General features: G+C 31.0%; 1 protein-coding gene across 1 annotated transcript in view; it reads left to right on the forward strand.

Moving 5' to 3' along the window:
- Positions 1-1,283: 1,283 nt before the first annotated feature.
- Positions 1,284-23,147, forward strand: part of LOC145322257 (uncharacterized) — a 36,063-nt gene continuing 14,199 nt past the window's right edge. Inside the window, exons 1-8 of the mRNA XM_080164130.1 lie at positions 1,284-1,585; positions 2,544-2,616; positions 3,065-3,194; positions 3,544-3,730; positions 12,279-12,423; positions 12,880-13,080; positions 18,081-18,117; positions 18,714-18,756. Coding sequence (XP_080020256.1) covers positions 1,484-1,585; positions 2,544-2,616; positions 3,065-3,194; positions 3,544-3,730; positions 12,279-12,423; positions 12,880-13,080; positions 18,081-18,117; positions 18,714-18,756 — 918 coding nt within the window. The 5' untranslated portion in view covers positions 1,284-1,483. The remainder of the gene's footprint in view (positions 1,586-2,543; positions 2,617-3,064; positions 3,195-3,543; positions 3,731-12,278; positions 12,424-12,879; positions 13,081-18,080; positions 18,118-18,713; positions 18,757-23,147) is intronic.

Consider the following 23,147-nt stretch of genomic DNA (forward strand, 5'->3'; position numbering starts at 1 on the left):
CGAAAACTACTGTTTTCTGAACAATGTGATCTTGTTACCTTATAGTTTTAGAGTCGTGTAACATACTACTTTTATTATTTTCTTGTATGAATAAATAATATGCTTTGTCTGATAAATACAGGGAGGTACATCAGTTTAATTTATCTTCAAGTCCATTCTTATCCTTGATAATTTTTAGCCAAAAAGCGGCTACACTCCTAGAAGCCTCTAAAGGCACTTGAGGGGAGGGGGGGATTTTTTCTAAAGGCAATATCTTTTAGGACTTATGAGAAGCTAAATTGTAAAGGAAATCCATATTGTTTCATCATTTAGCGAGATATTTTAGTACAGACACACACAAAGATACATAGATACATCCTGTAACTTTATCATAAGGATAAAGGAATCATGTCACACAGAAAAATTTTAGAGATTTATTTATTTTCTGATGTTGTATCCATCCCTATATCCCTGAATAGACAAGAGTATAATAAAATTAGAGTCAAACACAATACACCTCCGAAATTTGATGTGCATCTTGTTCTTTGTAAAAACAAGGGTTGGATGATGTCCGCCCATTACTAGAGGCTAGCTCTTATTATTTAACTAGCGGCTGCGCCCCTTAAAGCCTCTAAGGGCACTCAAGGTGGGATGGTGGAGATACCTTCCCCCAAAATAGTTAATAACCTCCCATAGACCTATAGAAAACTCAATGTAAAGGAGAACCATATCGGTTCAGCGGTTAGAGAGATCTTTCGCTACAGACAAAAAAGCTTACTAATTTATATACTAAAGGATATTAATATAATTTCAGTATATTAATAAAGCTGTTTTTATTGTATAAGAGTTTACTATACTTTCTACTGCCAAGCTAGCTAAAAATGTAACCTCCTTTACTGTTGCTTTTATTGTTTGATATATACATTAAATCTTAAATAAAAACATCTTAACACTTTTTGCTAAATATCAATAAGTAAAAACCAATTCTCTCAGTGATAAGTATAGAACACAGGTAATAAGAGAAGAAAAGGAATGATATTTGTAATCTATATCTTATCTACATATTAGGAAAACATTTGGGAAACGAAAGGGGTGGAATAATATGTAAAAGTAGGGGGAGGATATGGGGAGCGCAAATTAAGAGCAAATTTCTCCGTCAGACTATAATACACATCCTAAACAGCACCCTCATAGTCCACCTTCCCCCCCCCCCCCAATTATCTCCGAGAGTAGGTAAGGATAGGGGAGGTGGGGGAAAATCTAATCGTCCTCTCTTCTCGAGACATTTTACGGAGTTTAGCTTCAGTATATTATTCACTTTTGCATCAGTAGTAAGAATATTTCATAGTGAAATAAAAATAGTAAATTTTTACAAATTTTGAAAAGTGACTATTTTCTTTTACTGAGCTATAGACTTTTATAATGAGAAAATCGAATAAATGATAGTTATATAAAGTTTGTTTTCTTTTAATAAAAACATTTAAGTGATTAAAAATCTTGAAAAATGTATTATTATCCAGTGACTGTGTACCCAACAAGTACGCCACAGCAGGTGGCTACAACACCTCAGCAACAACAACCCTATCATATTCTTCAACAACAACAGGTTAACCTTCATTTAAACCAGGGCTCGGCAACCGTGCGTAAGACTCAGTGAAATCGTCATTTTATAACTTTGGCTGGATGTCTTAACCTGTTCCTAAACAGACAATCCATCTTTTTAGAATTTCTTTTTTGCACACAAGCTGGTTTGAATTTGAGACTCAAGTTCGGCTGAGGCGCGGCTGCCGAGCCCTGATTCATACCTCAGGGAGATGGTTGATTATTGTAGGAGATGCCATAGCTTTTAATTCTGAGTATTTAGACAAAAAACACCTTGTTTTCAAAAACGTTGTATAAAAATACTGAATTTTACCTGTTTATGGGCAAAGGCATTTTATGACATAGCAGCAGTGAGTACATTTTTAAACCTCTGTGAGATCATTGACCCAGACAACTAGCTAATAATGTTTAAAGTTACAGTCGCGGATCAACTACATTAGATTTTAGAAGCACATCACAAAAACAATAAAATGTTATATAACATCCCAGCCTATAATTAGGGTCAGTCCTTACGTCTTTCCGTAACAGATATCAGTCATCGATTATTTAGGCATATCAAAATTGTCCTATAGATTTCAAAGTTTGCATGATGATTCCTATAATAGTTAGGTACGATTTAGAAAGTGCAGCAACATTTTAAACATGATGCATTTTAGCCCTTTTAATTAATTTTTTAAATAAGGTTTTCAAGGATCAATAGGTATGATATTTAAAGCGAAGCATCTCTATATTTAAGTATAAAAATGCATGTATGTCCATATAAAGAATCCTGTATTTATGTAGCTTTGGTAAAAATATCTGATGTATCCAAAAATTTTGTTCAGATTTCCAAATAATTTAAATGTGTTGATGCTCTATATTTTTGAATGTTCGTTTGTTTAACCTCTTAATAAGTTCAACTATATTTTACAGATGTTGTCATCCTTGTTAAACTTGTTGACATACTATATATTTAATTTCAGATGTTATTACAACAGCAGCAACAACAAGTTGTGGCATATCAACAACAACCCTCTGTCACACACCAAACTACAGGCATAATATTCAATTAAATTATCTAATTACATAAAGTACCTACTTAGTTTTTGTTTGTTTGCTAATTTGTTTGTCTATTAAGATATTGCTAACCACGGAACCGAATAAGTACATTATTTTAGACAGCTTCACACAGGGATATTTTAGCCAATGTGTTAGTTTTAATTATTTGGATTCATTTTAGAAAGCTTAACATAGGTCTCAGGATAGTTTCAGGCTATTCATTTTAAAATTTGTATTTTGGGATTATATTAGGCTAGTTTACTGCCCTCCTTCTCTTAGATGCTAGTTAATTTGAATACCATTTTTCACATTAAGATATTGTCTGTTATTTGTATGATACCTGAAAATAGGTAAAACGTTATAGCTGTATGTAAGAACATCAAACCTGGTTTAATATTTTGTGTTACTGTTATGCATTTTTTAATTTGATATGTTATTTGCTCAGTGCTGGAAGCTACAGGTGTGCCGGCAAGTAACCTGGGAAGTCTGGATGCGCTGCTAGCTACTACAACCATCCCAGTTAACCCCACCAGGTTCACTAACAATACCACAGATTATAATCACAATTTAAGCTACAGGAAGGGTTTTATTTTTAAATTCAGCTTTCTTACAAGAAGGGATACTACTTTAAATAAGAAAAACTATTTCAATTTTTTTTCTTCTAATTCATTATAATATAATCAAAATTGAGGGAGAAAACAATGGAGTTAAAATCAATCAACAACCTAAATTAGGCCAAAATTTTGACCCTTGCATTTTTGGGGAAAATTGATTTTTTTTTCATTGTCTTTTCTCACTCTTACTCTTTTTGCCTGCTTGCTAACAAAAACATTATTTTGATGTAATGGTTATCAAATAAGTGAATTATACTGAATCAATTCAAATTTTAAAAAAAGATTTAAAATAAACCACAAAATATAACTGCAGACATACCCCTTATAACAAAACATCAAACAGCAGCAGTACTGGACGTGTCACCTCATCAACTTACAGCAGCAATCACGTGACTAACGGGAGCAGTCACGTGACTACAACTGTTGCCTCGTCCACCACGGTTCCCGCCAAATGTGAAAAGTCGTCTTCGCCACCCTGTGCACCCACACAATCTTCATACAGGAATGAATACAGATTATTTTATTTTACTGATTAAATAAAGTTAAACAAGGTACTTAAAGAAATATTTTTTCCCTTACATTTTTCACTGCATTAAAAATCATACATTTCCCCGGTAAAACAGTTTCATGCACAAATAGATAAAAGTATTTAGGAAGAGCTGATGTCTTTTTTTAACCTCATTCATCCATTCAAACAACCAGATATTTAGATACTTTCTCATATAAGTTGCTATTTAAAAATGTTACTATTAAAAGATTCAAAATCATAAAGAGTTCCCTCAAAGAGAGCACTGAAACACCATTTTTTTAAATTTTAGGGAAACATTGAAGAGTATTTGTGTTAAATTAGTAATTAGTCCCCAAAGTTGACTTTGGAGACTTTTATTGAATTTTGATTGGTTGCTTTAGTAAGTTGAGTATCCAAACGTTTAAAATCGACAGAGGGGGTAAGGTTCATCAATAGGGAAGTACATCAATTTAATGTCCTGGTAATTAAAGGAGAATTTATATTTATATAGTATGGAATTGATATTGAAAATAATCTCTAATGAAAATCAATTATATGACAAATAATTAGGTTCATTCCTAGTAAAACACAGTAGTTCATATATGTATCTAACTGCGAAATAACAAAACTTTATTTTTACACTTTTCCATGGACTTTAAAATTCAGTGTACCATACTCCATAATTATGCAGTATCTGGGTTTTGTCATTCCCTATTCATTTTTTGCAGCATAGTCATATTTTAAGTAGCGCAGCTACTTTAATAATATTCTATTCAATCTGTAAGTAGGTTAGTAAAATAACCATTTTTCTTGTTTATTGGCAAGTTTCAAAATTATTATGATAAATAAATTGAATTATGACGGAAATGTCATCTATTTTTTCATGGATCTTAATTACACCCAATATAATTACAAAATTACTCCTTCTGTAGGTTAAAAACATAGGTTATCTTCTATAGTTTGTTGGTTTAAAATTTTAGGCAGTACCAACCAATCGAGATTTGATAAATATACCCTAAACAGTTCTATAGTATAGGTGTATATACAGAACACTACCTCCATTCCTTTTCGATTGACCTTTTTCGTCTGCTAGCATATTGTTTTCTGCTACTTGGATGTGTTTATACAACATTTGGTTGATTCTCAATGACTCAATTAAGTGTCGGCAAAAGGTCATTGTGACGGGGAGATACACTTATTTAACCCCTTCCTCCTCTATTTTTTACTCAAATGTACCCTAAGTTTTAAAACAATTAATGTAAGAAAGTTATAAAACTTTGGGCACCAGTAAAATATAAAGCCTAATAACCCCAATTTCTCTCTACTTTTTCTACTGTTTCACTTTTAACTATTTTGTTGTCTTGTTGATAATTCCCCTCTTATGAATTTAATAGTCCTTATTGCTTGTATATATTTGATGCGCAAATATTATAATATCACTCTAGTAAACTCATCATCTTAAATATACACATATTATAATGATTAGAGCTTGTCCTATCATTAAATTAAAACAACCGCATTCAAACAAATATATGTTTAGTGGTCTTTACTCACTTTCGCTAAATACAAATTCTCAAACCAGCGAATTATTATTAAAGTAAAGTTTTATTTCTCCTTACTTTTGTCGTCCATTAAAAACCAGATTTGATCAGGGATAAGGGATAGGAAACCTGGCCATAAATTAGGTCTCGGCCTGGTTTTGAAAGGGATCATGCAACTTTTACCATTTGCCTAATTTAATGACCTTACTGGCGGACGGCTCATATTGGCTACCGCTCTAAACCAATAGTGTTCTGTGATTTGGGCTTATTTTGTATCAACCAATCACCAATTGGCTCCGCCAATTGGTGATTGGTTGATACAAAACAAGCCCAAATCACAGATGGCGGAAATTTTAGAAGCAGACAATTCTGGAAAAAAGAATGATTTCGTCTGCTACGAAAAAATAAATATAAATGGTGTTAGATCACATTAGTTTAATTATTAAATCTGCTTAGAGTTAAACATTAAAAAAGGGCCACATAGAAAAAACAAAAATAACGGGATTATTTTTTTGGAAAGAAGGTAGCTACGAATTTTCATTTGGTAGTTTATAAATTAGATGTTGTATTTTGAATTTTAAAAATTTAGTACGGAGTTGATACAACACCTTCACCCTAATTTTTGTACAATACAACACAGTACAGATATATCATTACATTATATCCAGTATAGTATCCAAAGAACTTGATAGAATGTTACCCAAGTGCATATTTATTTATTTATTTTGAATTTTAATTAGCAATGAAATTTTCAAATAAAATTTTTACTCATTAATAAAAATGCAAATAATACAAACTAAAATCTGTCTGAGGGAAACCCAACGATAGCTTTCTGACAGTTCAAATTACCAAAGTAAAAGATATAAAATTTTGGGAGAGAAAAAACTTCTTTTTAACAAAAGCCATTAATATATAGGTTTATAAAAAGTTATGTTTTTTACTTTAAACTAGCTACCTGAATTTCATTCTATACTTTATCTACACACACACACACAGCTTTTTCATTAGCATTTTATACGAACCACTGCGCTATCCCAAAACTGGTTTATTAGGCTAGAAATAGGCCTAGGCTTGAAATAGGCCTGAAATAATATTTTCCTACGTTTCCCATCCCTTATCCCTGGATTTGATTTATTTGCACTTTTTAAATAAAATTCGAAATTTCTATAATCTACATAAATCCTTATTTGGATATTAAAAACCGTCTTGAAAGACAACGGAAGAAAAATTGATGTACATTGTATATCTCCAATGCTGAGGAACAAAATTACCCCTACTGTAAATTAAGATTATTGTTTTAAATGATTGGAGACTGCTAATTTAAACCAACCAATCAAAATTCATTAAGATCCCAAAAAAAATTAAGCTAGCAAATAAGATATAATGATTTAAAACTTTTAATTGATCATTGTATAAAAGCAACATGCACATGCACATAAAGTATATATAAGAATAAAATTGTATGAAAGAACGTATTTTCTAGTTTAGTCAAAATACTAAATAAATAATGGAGATTCTATTTTAAGTTGAATAAATTTAGAAAATAGAAACTTATATAAATAAATAAAACGCTTGTACGATGGAAGAAGTTCAACTTATTTTGTAAAGTTTATTTTGGATAAAAGTAGCTACAACCCTAATGTTTTCTAAAAGAAAGGTGGGGGGGGGGGGTTTCTAGGGACAATTTTTATTTGTATAATAAATAGAATATATTAAATAAACTTCCCAGGATCTATGTATATTAAAGCGTCATTGTAAAGAAAAGTCATATCTGTTCAGCGAAAAAATTTAATAATGAAACTGAATTGATCAATGTATATTAAAAAAAAAATGTTTAATTCAAGGCTTAAGATGTAATATTAAACATTTGGCTGTAATCATTGTCAAAAAGCAGAAAATTATATATCAAGTGTTTTGAAAGTGATATAAGATAACATAAAAAAATCGTAGATCCAAGGGACAACATTCACTATTAAATATATATTATATATGTATGTGAAAAGTTTCTAGTAATGACTAAATTAGTATACTCTTATGAATTATTATGGACAGTTTATGTTGGGGCGAAGCCATAAAGAAGTGAACCTAGTATGTGCTTGTGTGAAAGAATGTATAATAAGTTTTTTTCCTAGTTCTTCAATGCTATGATAGTACAGTAAGTTTTTAGACAAGTCACGATTACTAGGGTTTAAGCAAGGGATCTCAATGAATAAAATAATGAACGATAAATTAATGTACATTCCTAATGCTGATAAACAAAATAACTCCTTTTGTAGATTCAAATTTTCGGAAGAAAAGAAATAGAAGTTAATAGAACTATCAAACCTTATAAAAGCAATAACATGTTTTTTATATAACTTTGGGTACCTTTATAATATACAGTTCAATACCCCCCTCCCCTTCATTCTTGAATACAAGCAGCAGGTCTCTGGAACCAACTTTATAATGTCATGTAAATGCCATAATGTATTATGCATAATATCTTAATAATTTAAACAAAAACTTTTCTTAGGAAAATCAGAACAACTTTTGTTTTTATATAGAAGAAGGTTCATGGTACACACATAGAAAAAAAAGGATGACAATATCCATTTGCAGCGAAGCAAAGGCCATTTTCTATGAGGTTAGGGGAACTGTCACAAGAAATATCTAAAGTCAAATTGATATTATCGCTGAGTCAATTATTTTTCCCACTCCGTTAATTACGGATAACAAAAGTTTTAAAAATAAGATTGTCTATTAAGAAGTTGTAAAGTACACCTTTTATGGTTATTAAATAATTCATTGAGATTATATTTCTTTTTACAGTAGGGCAGCTAGAAATTATTTCATTTCTTAAGAGCTTAACACCAAAGAAAAATTTATAATTAATCAAATTATATGAGCAATGAGTATGAAAGAAAATTTATACTTTTACTTATTGATAATATCTTCATTTTTTAGCTTTTTATTAAGTGATATGGCATTTTTTTAAAAGGTGGTTTTATGATACTTAAATTAATGAAAGAGTTTTTTTTATATGCCCAGATGAGGTAAATGATTCTATATTCATCATGAACCATTAAAAGAAAGTACAAATAGTATATGACATGAAAAACATTATTAAAAGTTTTAAAATTTAAATTTTTCCTTCAAACTAAGATTTGAAATTATTAATTAACTAGTTAAATCTTAAATAGATCTAATAGCAACGTGTTTATAAATCTCCACATAAGAGAACATATATTGAAAATAATAATGCCTTTCTAAAGCAGAGTTGAACTAATCATATTAGATAACGATACTAATTAGAATGTAATTTTAAAAAGAAGACTAATAATGTTATTTTTTCTATCTAATCTTATTTTGTTTAGCTAACAACACGAAAAAAAGCTCAATTCTAAGGACATTAATCTTCGTTAACTTTCTTAACATGTTTTCTTTTTGATATAAGGACACAAATGTTTTATTTTTCTTACGCAGATTAATGTTTTTATTTGTTGAAAGTATTTTGTATGAGAGGAGTAATTTGTCTGCATTGTTTTAATAACTACTCTACCAGGTGTGTCAGGGATAGAGAACCTGAAGTTTGTCTGCATTGTTTTAATAACTACTCTACCAGGTGTGTCAGGGATAGAGAACATGAAGTTTGTCTGCATTGTTTTTATAGCACTCTGCCAGGAATAGAGAACCTGAAGAAAAATCTGTAAAATAAAAGGAAAATACATACACCTTTGGTTAACTTGGTTTAGAATAGCCTACATTTTTAAAACACCATTTAGGGGTAACTTATTCATCATCATCATTGCCTTTTAGTTCTCGGCAGAACGTAGGCCATGCACAATGGTTCTCCAATATTCCTTTTTTTGGGCACGTTTTGAGGCATTGCTGAAAGATGGAATTTTCTTTTCTTTCAGTTCACTTAAGAGTTCCTTCCTCCAGGTTGTTTTTGGTCTACCTGGTTTCCTCTTTCCTACGTGGGGGTTCCAAGTCAAGGCTTGATTGGTTATATCATCATGCCCTTTCCTTAGAGTGTGCCCCAGCCATCTCCATTTTCTCTGTTTTATTGTCAGTTTAATGTCTGACATATCACTGCGCTCTAGAAGCTCAGCATTTGTGATCTTATTTGGCCAAAAGATCTTGTGGATTCTCCTTAGACATTTATTGACATATGTCTGTAGCTTGGAGACCACTGCTGTGTTTAGGAACCAAGTTTCAGCCCCATACAGCAAAACAGAGAGAACATTTGACTTGAACAGTCTTAACTTGGTCTTTATGGAGATGTTGTTGGAATTCCAAATTTTGTTCAGGCTGGCAAAGGCTGTCCTAGATTTGTTAATTCTAGCTTTAACATCTGTTAAAGTGCCTCCAGCTTCATCAATTTTACTTCCAAGATACTCAAAACAATCTACATCCTCAAGAATTTGGTCTCCAATAGTAATTGGTTCTTGTGAATTTGCATTTAATCTGAGTATTTTGGTTTTAGGAACATTTATTTCTAGTCCAACTTTCTTTGAAGTTTCAGCTATCCTGTTAGTCCTTCTTTGCATTTGACTTCTATTGCTTGTTAACAAAGCGATATCATCAGCAAAGTCCAGATCTCCTAAATATTTGGGATTGCCAAATAGCTCCCAACAAATGCCATCATTACTTTCACAGTTCTTCATGATCCAGTCAATGGCAAGGAGGAAAAGGAAGGGAGAAAGAAGGCATCCTTGTCTGACGCATTATCCCTCTGTAGTTTCCACATTGGGTCAAGTCTCCTTTTTTGGCTAGTATTGAGATATGTCCATTCTTCCAGTCCTCTGGGCATAACTCATCATTCCATATCTTTGTGATCAGAGGTAGGAATGCCTCAGCAGATGTATCTAGGTCTGCTTTTATGACCTCAGCTGGGATGTTATCAGGTCCAGCGGCTTTGTTATTTTTCAAACTTTTAATGGCCTCCTTGATTTCCAATAGATTTGGCGCTTGACAGTCAATGTCAAGTGCATCTGAGGGTGGAATCTCAGTTTCTTCCTCTGGAACTGGAAGATTCAGCAGTTCAGTGAAGTGCTCTGCCCATCTATTTAGAATATCTTCATTAGTTTTAAGGAGTGAACCATCCTTGTCCCTGATGTGTGATCCTGATTTGTGTACTTTACCTGCAATGCTCTTAGTAATATCATAGACATCTTTCATTCTATTTTGATTAAAAGCATTTTCTGCTTGCATAGCAAGGGTTTCCAAGTGTTCTTTTTTGTCAATTCTGACACTTCTTTGGATTTCCCTGCTGAGCATCTTATACAGGTCTTTATCTTCTGGAGAGTGTCTTTTGTCTTACCTCTCTTCTTTGATCCATGAGATCAATGGATCTTTGGGTGATCCACGGCTTTTGGTTAGCCTTTTTAAAACCTAATTTTTCTTGGCTAGTATCATTATAAACTTTTTTGATACCTTGCCAAATATCTTCAACTCCATCATCCTCTTGAAGAGTCAACAACTCAAATCTGTTCTTTAGAGTGAGCTTAAACTCTTGTAGCTTTTCAGAGTTTTGAAGGGTTGTTAAATTATACTTTTTCCTGGGGTTAGGCTTTGTGTCCTGCTTTTTAAATCTAAGCCGAACTTTAGAAGATAGAAGATAATGGTCTGAATTAACATCAGGTCCTCTTTCAACCCTGACATCAAGGAGAGAACCTTTAAAACGTCTAGATATACAGATGTGATCTATCTGATTAAAGGTTCTTTGATCTGGTGATCTCCAGGTGGCAGTATGAATCTTCTTGTGTTTAAAGATGGTTCCACCAATGACAAGTTTGTTTTCAGTACAAAAACTTACAAGTCTATCACCATTGTCATTTTCCTTGCCATTACTTAAGCCTAGGCCATATCTGCCCATGACTTCTTCTAAATTCTCATTATTACTCCCCACTTGAGCATTGAAATCACCTAGAAGCATGGTCAGGTCCTTTTCTTTATGACCATTCTTAAATACAGAGTCAAGCTGGTCATAAAATTCGTTTTTGACCTCTGTATCTGCTTGTTCTGTAGGAGCATATGCTACTATTATTCTCAGATTGATGTTTTTATCTGAGGATTTGAAGTAAGCCTCCATGATTCTTGGACCATGGGGTTGCCAACTGATCATGGCCTGCTCTGCTTGCTTGGTCAGCATAAGAGCCACCCCTTGGTTATTTCCTAGATCCTCATTCATATGGCCTGAGTAAAGTATTTTCAAGCCTGAATGATGTTTAAACTCTCCATTATTTGTCCACCTTGATTCGGTGATAGCCAGGATATTAACCTTGGCTTTAAGCATTTCTCGGCAAATGTTTTCTGTCTGGCCTGACTGAAACATTGTCTGAACATTCCAGGTGCAAATTTTTGCTGGTCTGCGGGAATTCAGAATCATCCGTCTGACTGGTCCTTTAGCGGTTTCCCAGCCAAACATCATATTGTTGTTTCCAACCTCTACTTCGTTCCCGAGCCCAAAGTTAAATTGGTCTTTACTTTGTGCAGATTGAACGTGAGCAGGTTTTTTCTAGGGAAGGATTGTTAGCCCCACCCAAACCCCCTGAACTGGGGGAAGTGACCAGAATTCAGTCTGGCATCTACCCTAGGACCTTTCCAGCACAGTAGGACTCTTCTGGTGTAGCTCCTAGGATCATTGATGCATGGTGCAGGATGGACGGCGTGCATGTAACTGGTCTCCCATCCTTATTATTTACTGTACCTATTTTTCATTTTTCTTTGGGCATTAACTAGTTATTACTCTATCCAAGAAAACTGCAATATTAAAATCCTGTTTTAGATATATACAGAAATAGAAACACACACACATAAATTTTCAGTACTCATACATAGAGATAGGATGACTGTATTAATTTGTCAAAGTTTAAAAAAGAAGAATTTTATAAAGAAGTTCTGTATAGTTTCTTTGAGGATTTTGTTCGCGATTAAAGCATTTAATGAAGACTTTACTAATGGAAAATAAAATAGAAATACTCAAGTATTGCAGTAATATAATATTCATTTGTGTACAGTACTTCATCTGACAGCAACATTTGCAATTTATCCGCCTCCAGTAACGGCTGCATTTTATCAGCAAGCGGCGGCGGTGGAGGCAGTGGTATCAATGATTCGGCTGGATCCGCCGATTCTGTGTCAAGCACACCTGAACCAGGTACAGTTTTTACTGATTCATTGCTGGGTCAATTTCATTCTTATGAAAAAATGTATATTTATCATTTTTGATTAACCAGCAGGTGTGCCCTTGGCATCTAGGGGTTAAATCCATATTAATAGCTTTGGATCTATGTTAGGCTTTTCTAAAATTGAGAACTCAATTGGACCAGTGTTTAGTGAGATATTGCAATCGAATGTTTTGAAATACACAAATTACAATTATTTTATAATAGAACTGCTCTGTAATGCTTTACTTATGTCAAACTGAATTAAATTAACATTTTCCTTCTATATCTGACATTTCTTTCTAAAAAGGGTTTTAACATCATATTTTTGTAATTTAAACATTTATGCACGTTTATTTGTGTTTTACCATTTTGATATTTTTTTTATCTTTCATCCATAGCTCTCTTGTAAGTTATAGTTTTAATTATTCAACTTTTTTTTTTTGTAGGAAGTGGAATGAACATGAACATGGCTTCAGCATTGGCTTATGGCGGTAGCCCGCCGTTGGGCATCGGAGTTGGCGGCGGATTTTCATCCTCAAACTCGTCACCGCCGTTGATGTTTTCAACGCCAAGTCCAACTTCGTCGACGTCTCTGCTAAGCAGCGGCGTAGGATCACATCCCAGATCTCTGGGCAAACATAAAAACAAGGAAATTTATTGGATTTAAATTGAATTTGTCTTTTATTTTATCAATATCCGTGGTCACTATATATTTTTTTATGATCTATCTTATATAATACTAGTGGGAGCGCACCTAACATCTAGTGGTTTTCTATTTGTAAAGTGGGAGGTAAAGCATAAAGCCATACTAAGACTTTAATCTAAAAAAATAGTCTAAAACCATACCGGGATGTGTGAGAGATTAAGCTACAGAAAGATTAAAAATTAAATTTCTCGTAATAAAGAAACAAAGTTGTGACAATGTCATTAAAATAGCGTTAATAATATGATCACTTTTAGTTTAAAAAATGATCCCAGAAAACTCTTCCAAGTAATAATATAGATTATTATCATATTAAATTACTAGATTGACGTATGTTTTATGTATATCTAGTAAACGAAGAGAACAAGAATATATATTAATATTTCTTATTGCGCAGCTACTCTATAAATGCGTCTAACTTTCTATAGATATTCAAAAGTTAAATTATGCGACTAAAACAACTGTTATTGACTAATTATTAAACTTACTTCTTTGGTTTCAAATGAGCTATTTAATTAAAATTTCATGTTAGTATTTTTTGTTGTTGAAAATTTTAGTTTTTTTGATTATATTTATCTAATGCTGCGCTTCTTATGAAAAAAAAATCCTGTTTTTTTTATTACAATCCAGCTTCTATAGAAAAAATACCATAGGAATTCGAACAATGGATGTATTATCAAGGACAATTATGTCCATAAGTAGAGATGAAATAACAGATCCATTGGATTAAAAAGGACAATTAATTGTAAAATTTTAATTAAATTAACTGGTTTGCCTGTACTCTCTACGGGTCTTTAAAACAAGTAAAATGTTTAATTTATTTATTTGAAGGGATTGGGGTTTATTTTGTTGTGACTAGGGTAATCAACTCCTGAAGGATATAGCTAGAAAAATCACAGTGTCAATATAGAAAGCTTCCTTAGAAAATAGAACACAAATGGTCGAGATTCATTATATATTTGTAAGCCAAAATAGTTTTTTTTTGTAAAGCAAATAACTTTTAGACATAGCTATATAGAAGTTTAACAACCAATAAATGGTTTGTGATATAAGTAAGAATTATTACAAATACAAAAAAGATAATTTTTTATAATTATTGACCATTTTCTTTTTTAGTCTATTATTATTAAGCTTAAAACTTTTTTAATATACTAGTCGAACCATTTTGTTTGCATATAATTTCTATCGAGAGTCTCAATTTCATGGCTGCTTCAGATAGGTCGCCGGGTGGAACAAGGGTCTTTTATTTTTATATTTAAGAAATTAAGTCTTAGTAAGCTTTTTATCTGTCCAGGATCCCTGAATGCTATGGGTGTAGCCACTGGTATGATCTTTTAATGGCTATAAAAGACATAAATTAATATTTTTAAATTTGCCCAATATAGACATATTTATTATTGCCATCTTTGAAATAACATCAGCCGATTAAACCCTTTCAATCAATATAAATGGCTTTTCATCAAATCAAATAAAATATACCTTATAATTCACATGTAAGAAGTTCAAGAAAGTTGATAAAAATATAAAACTGTTGTAACACGTCATAAAGTGAACAAAATTTAGAAAAAAACAAGGATTGCAACATAATTAAAGCGAGGATCAGCAAGAGACAAGATTACCATTTACTTTACTAGTTGTTTTAAAATTTCAATTAGACACTGACTATCGATCTAAGTCGTATTTGTAGAGTAAATTCGCTCATAACTTCTTCAAGATAATCACAATTTTAAATATCATATCAGTGACTACAAAAATTATAGACATGTTTCAAATGAACAGACTATGGTAATTTGTAATTATTAGATAATTGTACTTTTGACTCTTTATTCGAAGAGGTATTGTGAAGTAGAGAAATAGCATAAAACCATTCTAGGAGCTATGTGAAGCTAAAATTTACAACTCTATTATTTTTTTTTATTGATATCTTGGGAGAACATCTGACTATTTTAAATGATAGAATAAGGAGCATTGTTACACTTTATCAGTTAGAGATATCATTTACGTGCAGTCGGACACATACTTTAATGTGGATAAGCCTTGCTTTGTAACTTTTAATAAAAGTTTGAAAGTTTTCATTCATCTTACAAAATTTCAGGTCTTTGAAAAGAAATTGAGTAAAAATGAAATTTGACGTTAATTTGTTGTTTTGAATCTTGACCTCCCGAAGTTTGTGTGTGTGTGTGTGTTTGTGTGTGTGTGTATCTGTGTTGTTTTTCTTGTGCTCACAAACGTATAAAGGATGCATTTTGAGAGCGTGGCTAACATAGAGTTTACTTTAAATTAAATGTTGGTTGGAGCACTGTTTCTTAATCTCTCTAGAGTAAATATGATCTGAAATTAGCAGTCTATTCTATGGCAAAGTTATAGTTAAAATCTTTCCCCAAACTACTTATTAAATGTGTAAGTATTGTCCATTTCGGTAATATAAAATCATTTTGAAAAAGTGCCTAGTTTAATCTAATCGCCATTGTCCTGTCATCGGCCTTCAAACTATAAAATACATTTTGAAACCTTTTGATTTCTAATAAAATTCCTTAAATTCTATGCTTGCTATGCTTTTAATGCAGTTATACGTACTTGTTTAAAATTTGAAAAAATATAATCTGAGGGCTACATCTAGATCTATCCTATTTTTGTTCCACCTAAAATCTGTTTATCAATATGCATATCTGAAAAATACGAGTAGCTTTTTTGCTGTTTTTTTACATTCTAATCTCATGAGAAAACAATGCCTTAATAAAAGCTAAAAAGTAAAGAGATACAACGTTTCTTCTCAAAAATGTGCTTTTTTTTGTAAAAAAATATCAGAAAACTGGTTTGTATTGCACTTAATAAGCTAATAATTAAAATAATAATTTATCCCTTTTACTTTTTTTTAGTCAAGCTACAAAAGTAGTCCATTGACCTACCCTTCTATTCATACATTTAAATAAAGATTTAATTAAATAATAAATCCTTTACATAATAATTGTATTAATTGTAATAGTTTACCAACTTCCAATGTTTATCATGAGAATTGAGAAGTGGGGGAGCGGGGAGATTATTAAATTATGATCCCTGTATCCCTGATAAAGATTCACATACCCAGGGATCTAAAGGCATAAGACAATGGCCCATAAATTGATGCAAATACCCAATGATGAAACACAGAATTAACCCTTTTGTAGATTATAATTAGTAGTTGACACGTTTAAACTAAACTTAATAAACCAACCAATCAAAATTTAATAGAAGTCCGCAAATTATTGAGCTAAAGTATAAAATATCGTTGTTGTAAAATTTGGGGACTAGTGTAATAAACATCCCAATGTCCTCTCCCTCCCTGACATTTACCTGCTTCTACATATATACTCATATTGCATTACGCTTGCTTTTACATAATGTTATTATTATATTATACTTGGTGTATGTATAATGTGAATACTACGGCTTCTGAAACTTATCAACTTATATGGACAACAAGGACTGTTTTGGGATTTGTACATGTTGTACTTTTCAAATAAAACTTAAAGACATATCGTAACTTCTAATAATAACTTCCAAAAAACTGTGTCCAGTTGTTTTTGAACTCACTGCTCACAGGGGCATGTTTTAAGGTTCTTTCATATTTTTGGGGGCACTTTAAAATGTTCATGTTGTACATATACTTTTTGAAATAAATCTGTAAGTTCACAAATAACTATGTGTACAATAATCCTGTTAGCTGGAAGTCATACATTATATCAGATTTTTAGTGACTCATATCCAGCAGTCTTAAAATGTACACAAGTTTTAAAAGTACTAGGGCTAATAACCACTAAAATACTGTTTCTAAAATTATATTTGATATTTGGTTTTAAATATCTCTTTGTTTTAAACATTTTAGTATGTATAAAATATCTTAATATAAATTTGCAAAACTCTAGAGAAAAAACGTATGTACAAAATCAGACCCTAAGCTTACCTGTCATCAGATTTTTACCTTTTCACATTAGATTATAAAATTACTGTATGTATTACAATTTACTTATCTGCATATTAGATAATAACCAGGGAGGAGGGGACATTGGGCTGTTTATTATTTAGTCCCCAATGATTTATAATATCGTTTTCTTATTCCTTGGCTATATAACTTTTATTGAATTTTGAATGGTTGCTTATTAAGTTGAGTGTCCAAACGTTTCAACCAATAATTGTAATCTACATGAGGGGTAATTTTGTGTATCCTCATTAGGGATGTTCATCAATTTATAGGCCATTGTCTTATCCGTTTAGATCACTGGATAATAACAGATGCGTCCTTAGCCTAAAGCTTAGTTTAAAGCATATAACCCAAAAGCTTTGAATTTGTAGGGAAGTTATTACTTAAATTATTCTTGCTGCCTATCATATAAAAAATCAATAAATAATGCTGCCATAAAAAGAAGAAAAAGAAAAATTCTTTTTCTTCTTAAGAATATCTAACCATTTTTGTTTTATAAAAAAAACATTTTTACTAAAACTTACAAAATATAAGATAAAGCTTCATTAAAGAAACTAATCTACCAAGATATTAGATCAAAATTTCTATTAAATATTTCATATATTTCAAAACAAAATATGAATTTTTCCCTGTTTCAGAATTGTATTAGAGAATTTTTCACATAAAATTGCTTAATTTTTATCATTATATAATTTTTTAGTGTCAGTTTTAATGGATATGAGTTTTGTTGTCCTTTTCTTGAAGGGCAATTAAATTTAATTACTTGAAAATACCAACTTTTGTGTCCTAAATAAAAAAAATAGAAAGTGGCACATTCCGCACTCACCTCCCCCCCCCCCCTCCCTCAACCACTTCTTTGTGATGAAGTCCTTTAAACCATTCAATCAAAATCTTTAATTAAGCAACAATCTGTAAACTATAAAAAATCTTATTTTTTCTTCAAATGATAGATTTTCAAAAATTTTTAATCCAATATTTTTTGCAGAACTTTATTGATGTGTTTAATCAGCGCCCATTCAGGTATACACAATACAATTATCTACAAATAATAGCTATTTCTCGCATAAAATTATAAATAAACAGCTTTCCGCAGATATAAAATAAACAATTAAAAGATTAAAACCAGTTTTGTTAAACCCGAGATGTCGAAGGCGCGGAGTAAAAAAAATGGTTTTAATCTTATGATTGTACATTTTTAATTCGTAGAAAACTGGATATAATACGATGCTAGATATAGTTTTTTCGTATGGATAAGTACTGGTTCTAATCCACCAGTTTCGAATGAATACGAGAAAAAAACTATTCTACAATTCTTACTTTTAGTTAGTTCTTTGTTGAAATCGAAGTCTTTTTTAAAATTGCTTTTTGAGGATAAAACAAAGATCATATGGAAACTAGTACGTCTTAGGTATTAGGGGGGGTGGGGGGATCTAAATAGGACAATGGTTAAAATAGCACGCGAAGCACATACAAAAATTTCTATCTCTAAAAATTTATCCCAAACTTTTTTTTCATCCACCCCTCCCCTTGTTTGTGATTACTCAAGATCCTACTGGACATATAAGCACACAGACAATCAAAAGTAAAATGATTTATAAATATTAATTTTATTTTAGGTTAACAGTGAAAGTACAGATTCCAGTTCATGAACATCCAAAGGTTAGCAAGGTTTTTTATTTTCTTCTTTTTCACACCCAAGATCATAAAGGAACAATAAAATACTTACACCTTAATTACAATTAACAAAATTATCTCCTTAATATATTCAAATTATTGGTGAAAAATTTTAGGTACTGCTTGCTTGTACAATCTCGTCAAAGATTTAATAAAATTCACCAATATTGCAATGTATATGTCTGATCCAAGGAACGAGAGAACAAAAAATTAGGACCAGTAAAATTTACAGCTAATTGGCTTTTTGAGAAGCAATATACTGTCAAATTTTATTATCTTTTTTGCATTTAGTAGTGTACAATATTTAAAAATCCATCCAATTAAAACAATTTTAGCACAATATAAAATTAGAATATTTAAACTCATGAGAGAATACTCCAAAGAGCTTCTTTAATATATTTTCTTAATTGCTTAAAACATTTACATGCAAAAACAATGTTTTCTTTAGAGTTTAAATGTTTATTTTTACTGCTACACTTCGGGGCAATATCTTTTAAACGTCAGTGGACCCCACATAACCCTTCGCCTACACTTACTCTTAAAGTTCCTATTAGAGATAAATGTTTTACACTTCCATTTGTTAGTTTAGTGATCATATTTTGGATTTTTAAACCCCCTTCATCCTCCGATTTCTTAGGGTTTCATTTTAACAACTGGTAGGCATCCATGCTTTAAGGTAGTATCACACTTAGGTGCCTTTCTTAATCTTACTTAAACTATCTTAATCTAGAAGCTCCGCAAAAAGTTTTCTTTAAAAACATAACTTAATGCAGGCTGGGACTATAACTGACTCAATTTTGAATTTAAGAGATTTTGTCAACTCCTTTGTGAACAGGTAAAGGGATCAACATGAGCAAAAAGAATTATGCAAACAAAATTAAAGACTTAAATGTTAAAATAAAAATTTGATGAATCTAGAATAGTATTTAGATGAAGTTGATAGGTTTACCTAGATATTTTAAAATTTAAGTATGGCACAATGTTTAAGAATCCTTAACTCTTAACCCCCACTAAAAAATACATGTACATAAAAGATACAAATAGAAAGAAGCTTGGAGCAAAAACGACTGAGGGGAACAAGGACCTGTACATGCAGTGTATCAACAACTCAATATTAATGACTAGCTGCTCTCCGCCCCTAGCTTTCAAGGCTTTTGTAAGAGATCCTTTGCAACAGACAAAAAAAGCCTACTACTTTGTATATTGGATTGAAATTTTAATTCAATTTGTAATTTAAATCTAATTCAATATATACAGACAGAAAAGATCATTAAAATCCCCCAAATAAAGAAAATAATTGTGTGTAAAATTTGTTGACATGTGGGGGAATGACCCGAAATAACAATAGTATTTCATTTGAAGATTAACTATTTTACCCCCAACTTTCCTCTAGTTAAAAAGTACAGCACAAGTTAAAATAAAGTGTTTTCTTTGTTGATAACTAAAATAACATATCATAGCTGAAAAAATTATGAATACATTATTTTTGTTTGTATTTATGTAACAATATTTTAGTACAAGCCTAGCTACAAAATTCTTAATCAGGGATCGGCGGCCGACAACTTTAACGGCGGAAATTAAATGAGAAACAGAGATGTTTTTCTTGTTGTCAGTTAAAATGTTTTAGTTTAGTTGCTGCAGAATTTATTTTGGAGATTTTAAACTGATTACTAAGATATATAAGTTTTCCGGAATTTTAAAGTTAGGGGGAGATTTGAAATCTGCATCAAATTTTGAGGATTTTTTATAAAATTCGTTTTTTCTATAATTCTTTATCCAAAAGCGGAAATGCAATTTAAGTTAATTAATTTTGGCATCTGTGATTGTTGGATTTTAAAAATCTGCGCTCTAATTGGATGGCGTACATCATTCAACCAATTAGAGCGCAGGTAGTTTAAAATCCACCTATCCTATTGGTCAAAATTAATTAACTTAAAATGCATTTTCGCTTTTAGATAAAGAATTATACAAAAAACGAATTTTGTAAAAAATCCTTAAAATTTGATGCAGATTTCAAATCTCCCCCTAACATTAAAATTCCGGAAAACTTATATATCTTACTGATTACCACTGTTTGATATTTATTGTTTTGTCACCCAGCTGCCAATTAGCGGTTAAATAAGTATATAGCTACGACTGCCGAGCCCTGTTTTTAGCTCATTGATTTTGTTAGCTGTTAAAATAAACAAAGTTGAAAGTAAATATGCACGTAACACTAATGAAATTTTAAGCTTTGTTCTACTTTGTATTTCTTTTTCACAGTCAAGCTTCTACATAAATAATTTGATTTAAAAAAAAACATATTAGCTGAATACAAAAGCAGACCAAATTAAATCATTTTTAGAGAGAGTAAAGCTACTCTACTATAATTGATTTGTGTCTGTAGTAATGCGGGCAAAAGAATCTATTTTTTTCCGACGAGAAACAAAATCTTCGAATGTACTTGTCCTCGTTTAAATTAAAGACGTCCATAGAATTACTGAACAGTGAACAACAGGTTAAATACATAGTTTTTATTCGCATTATTTAATTAATGCATTAAAGGCTCGACGACGACTCTAGTCCTATGGAAATCGAATTAAAATGAAGATGATTAGAAGTAAAACAAAAATTATGAAAAAAACTAGCCATTAACATTTAGGACGGAAAAGAATAAGGATTTGCCATAAGGATAAATACTATCGGTCAAGTGGTTGGATACTTTTGAACCAATAATTTTAAGTATAAATTGTAAGATTCATTTTATATTTAGTATTAAGGAAAGAAAAAATAATGTATTGGTTTTAAAAAGTATAGAATTGACTCTAACCTCCCCCAAAGTTAAAAGTTTCTAAATGAAAATTTTGTGATAAAGTTTCCTCGTAAAAAAAGTCTGACTCAAAGTAAATCAAGAATTAAAAGTTTTTATAAAACAAGGATGAAAACATATATTAGAGGGGAAGTGCATATATAGATATTAGTATCAAGAACAGCTAAACAACGTACGAAAAAAAGTAACCAAAAAGTATTTTTTAATTTGGTGAATCTTTAAAATATACAAATATACAGTATTTGTAGTTTTAAAACAAATTACACTTGAAATAAGCAGTGTTCACATTTTATCCTATAAAATAAATTTTATTTACGATAGACATTCACAAAAGGAAAGAAATAGAGTAACTTTGTAACTAAAATAAGATTTCTTAGGAAAAAATAGGAAACTAACAGAATGTTAAATATTTTCTCTTTATTTCAAATTTTGGGTTTATTTTTATTTAAGACGTTTTTAATTTTTAACATGTAAGAATCTTTTTTTTTGAATTTTCTAAAAGTTCAAAAAAACAAAACTTTTAAAAATCTAGATTTTTTTGCACCAAGAGCAAATTTTGAAAAGAGTTAATCTTTAATAAAAAGTTTAAAAAAAGATTTAAGCTAAAATACTTATCTTGATATCTGTGTTACAGTCTGATACCAATATTAAAACTAACAAGGATGACAGCATCCATTTAATATAAACTTAAAGATAAGACAAAAATAAAAAGTATGTTTTCCAACAAATGTGCCTTTTGCTTAATATTTTTACTCTTTTTATCCTTCACTAAAATTATTTAAAAGAAAACTTATTTCTATGGCAAATTATTATACTTTAAAGCTGTGTCGAACTCTTGTGTTGTTATTTTATCAACAAAAGGCACTTCAGTCAGGGATCTACGGGATAAGACAATAAACGATAATTGATCTCCAATATTTATAAGCAAAATTGCCCCTTTTGTAGATTGATTTTTTTGGTCACTTTTTGGAACCAACCAATTAAGATTTAATAAAAGTCACAAAAGAATTCCTAACAAAACGTTGGTTATTAGTATATAATTTACAGTCCAATGTTCCCACCCATCCTGATATTAACCATTTAAATAGTGAGTCAACTTAATTCTGCCAAGTTTAGCATTGAAAGTAGAAATAGACTGACAAAATTGCAAATTCATGACATGATGTGAAAGTGAGTATATTTTTGTCTCACATGTGTTTTAACACTAAGCTTGAAAAATGTAATAAGCCTTGATGGATGACAGACACCTAGTAGATAGAAAATGTACGCAGGTTTAAAAAGCACAAGAGGAAACAACCTCTGAAATACTGCTTCTAAAAGTGTATGTTTTCAAGAATCTCCTTATTTTTACATTTCAGTGAATAAACCTTAAACATTATTTTGAAACCTGAAAAAAAACCAATGTGTACAAAATGAGACCCAGATGTACTCAGTATATACACAGTACAGTCATAAAGGGATCAGAAAATAATAAATTGAATGATGCATTACAATACATTGAGATTTACAAAATTATAAAACCAGTTTAAGTTTTTTTTTGAAATTTAAAGTTATGATTGCTTTTTAG

The sequence above is a fragment of the Acartia tonsa genome, chromosome 6 (genome assembly GCF_053477335.1).
Source record: "Acartia tonsa isolate MP-2025a chromosome 6, ASM5347733v1, whole genome shotgun sequence".
NCBI lineage: Eukaryota > Metazoa > Arthropoda > Copepoda > Calanoida > Acartiidae > Acartia > Acartia tonsa.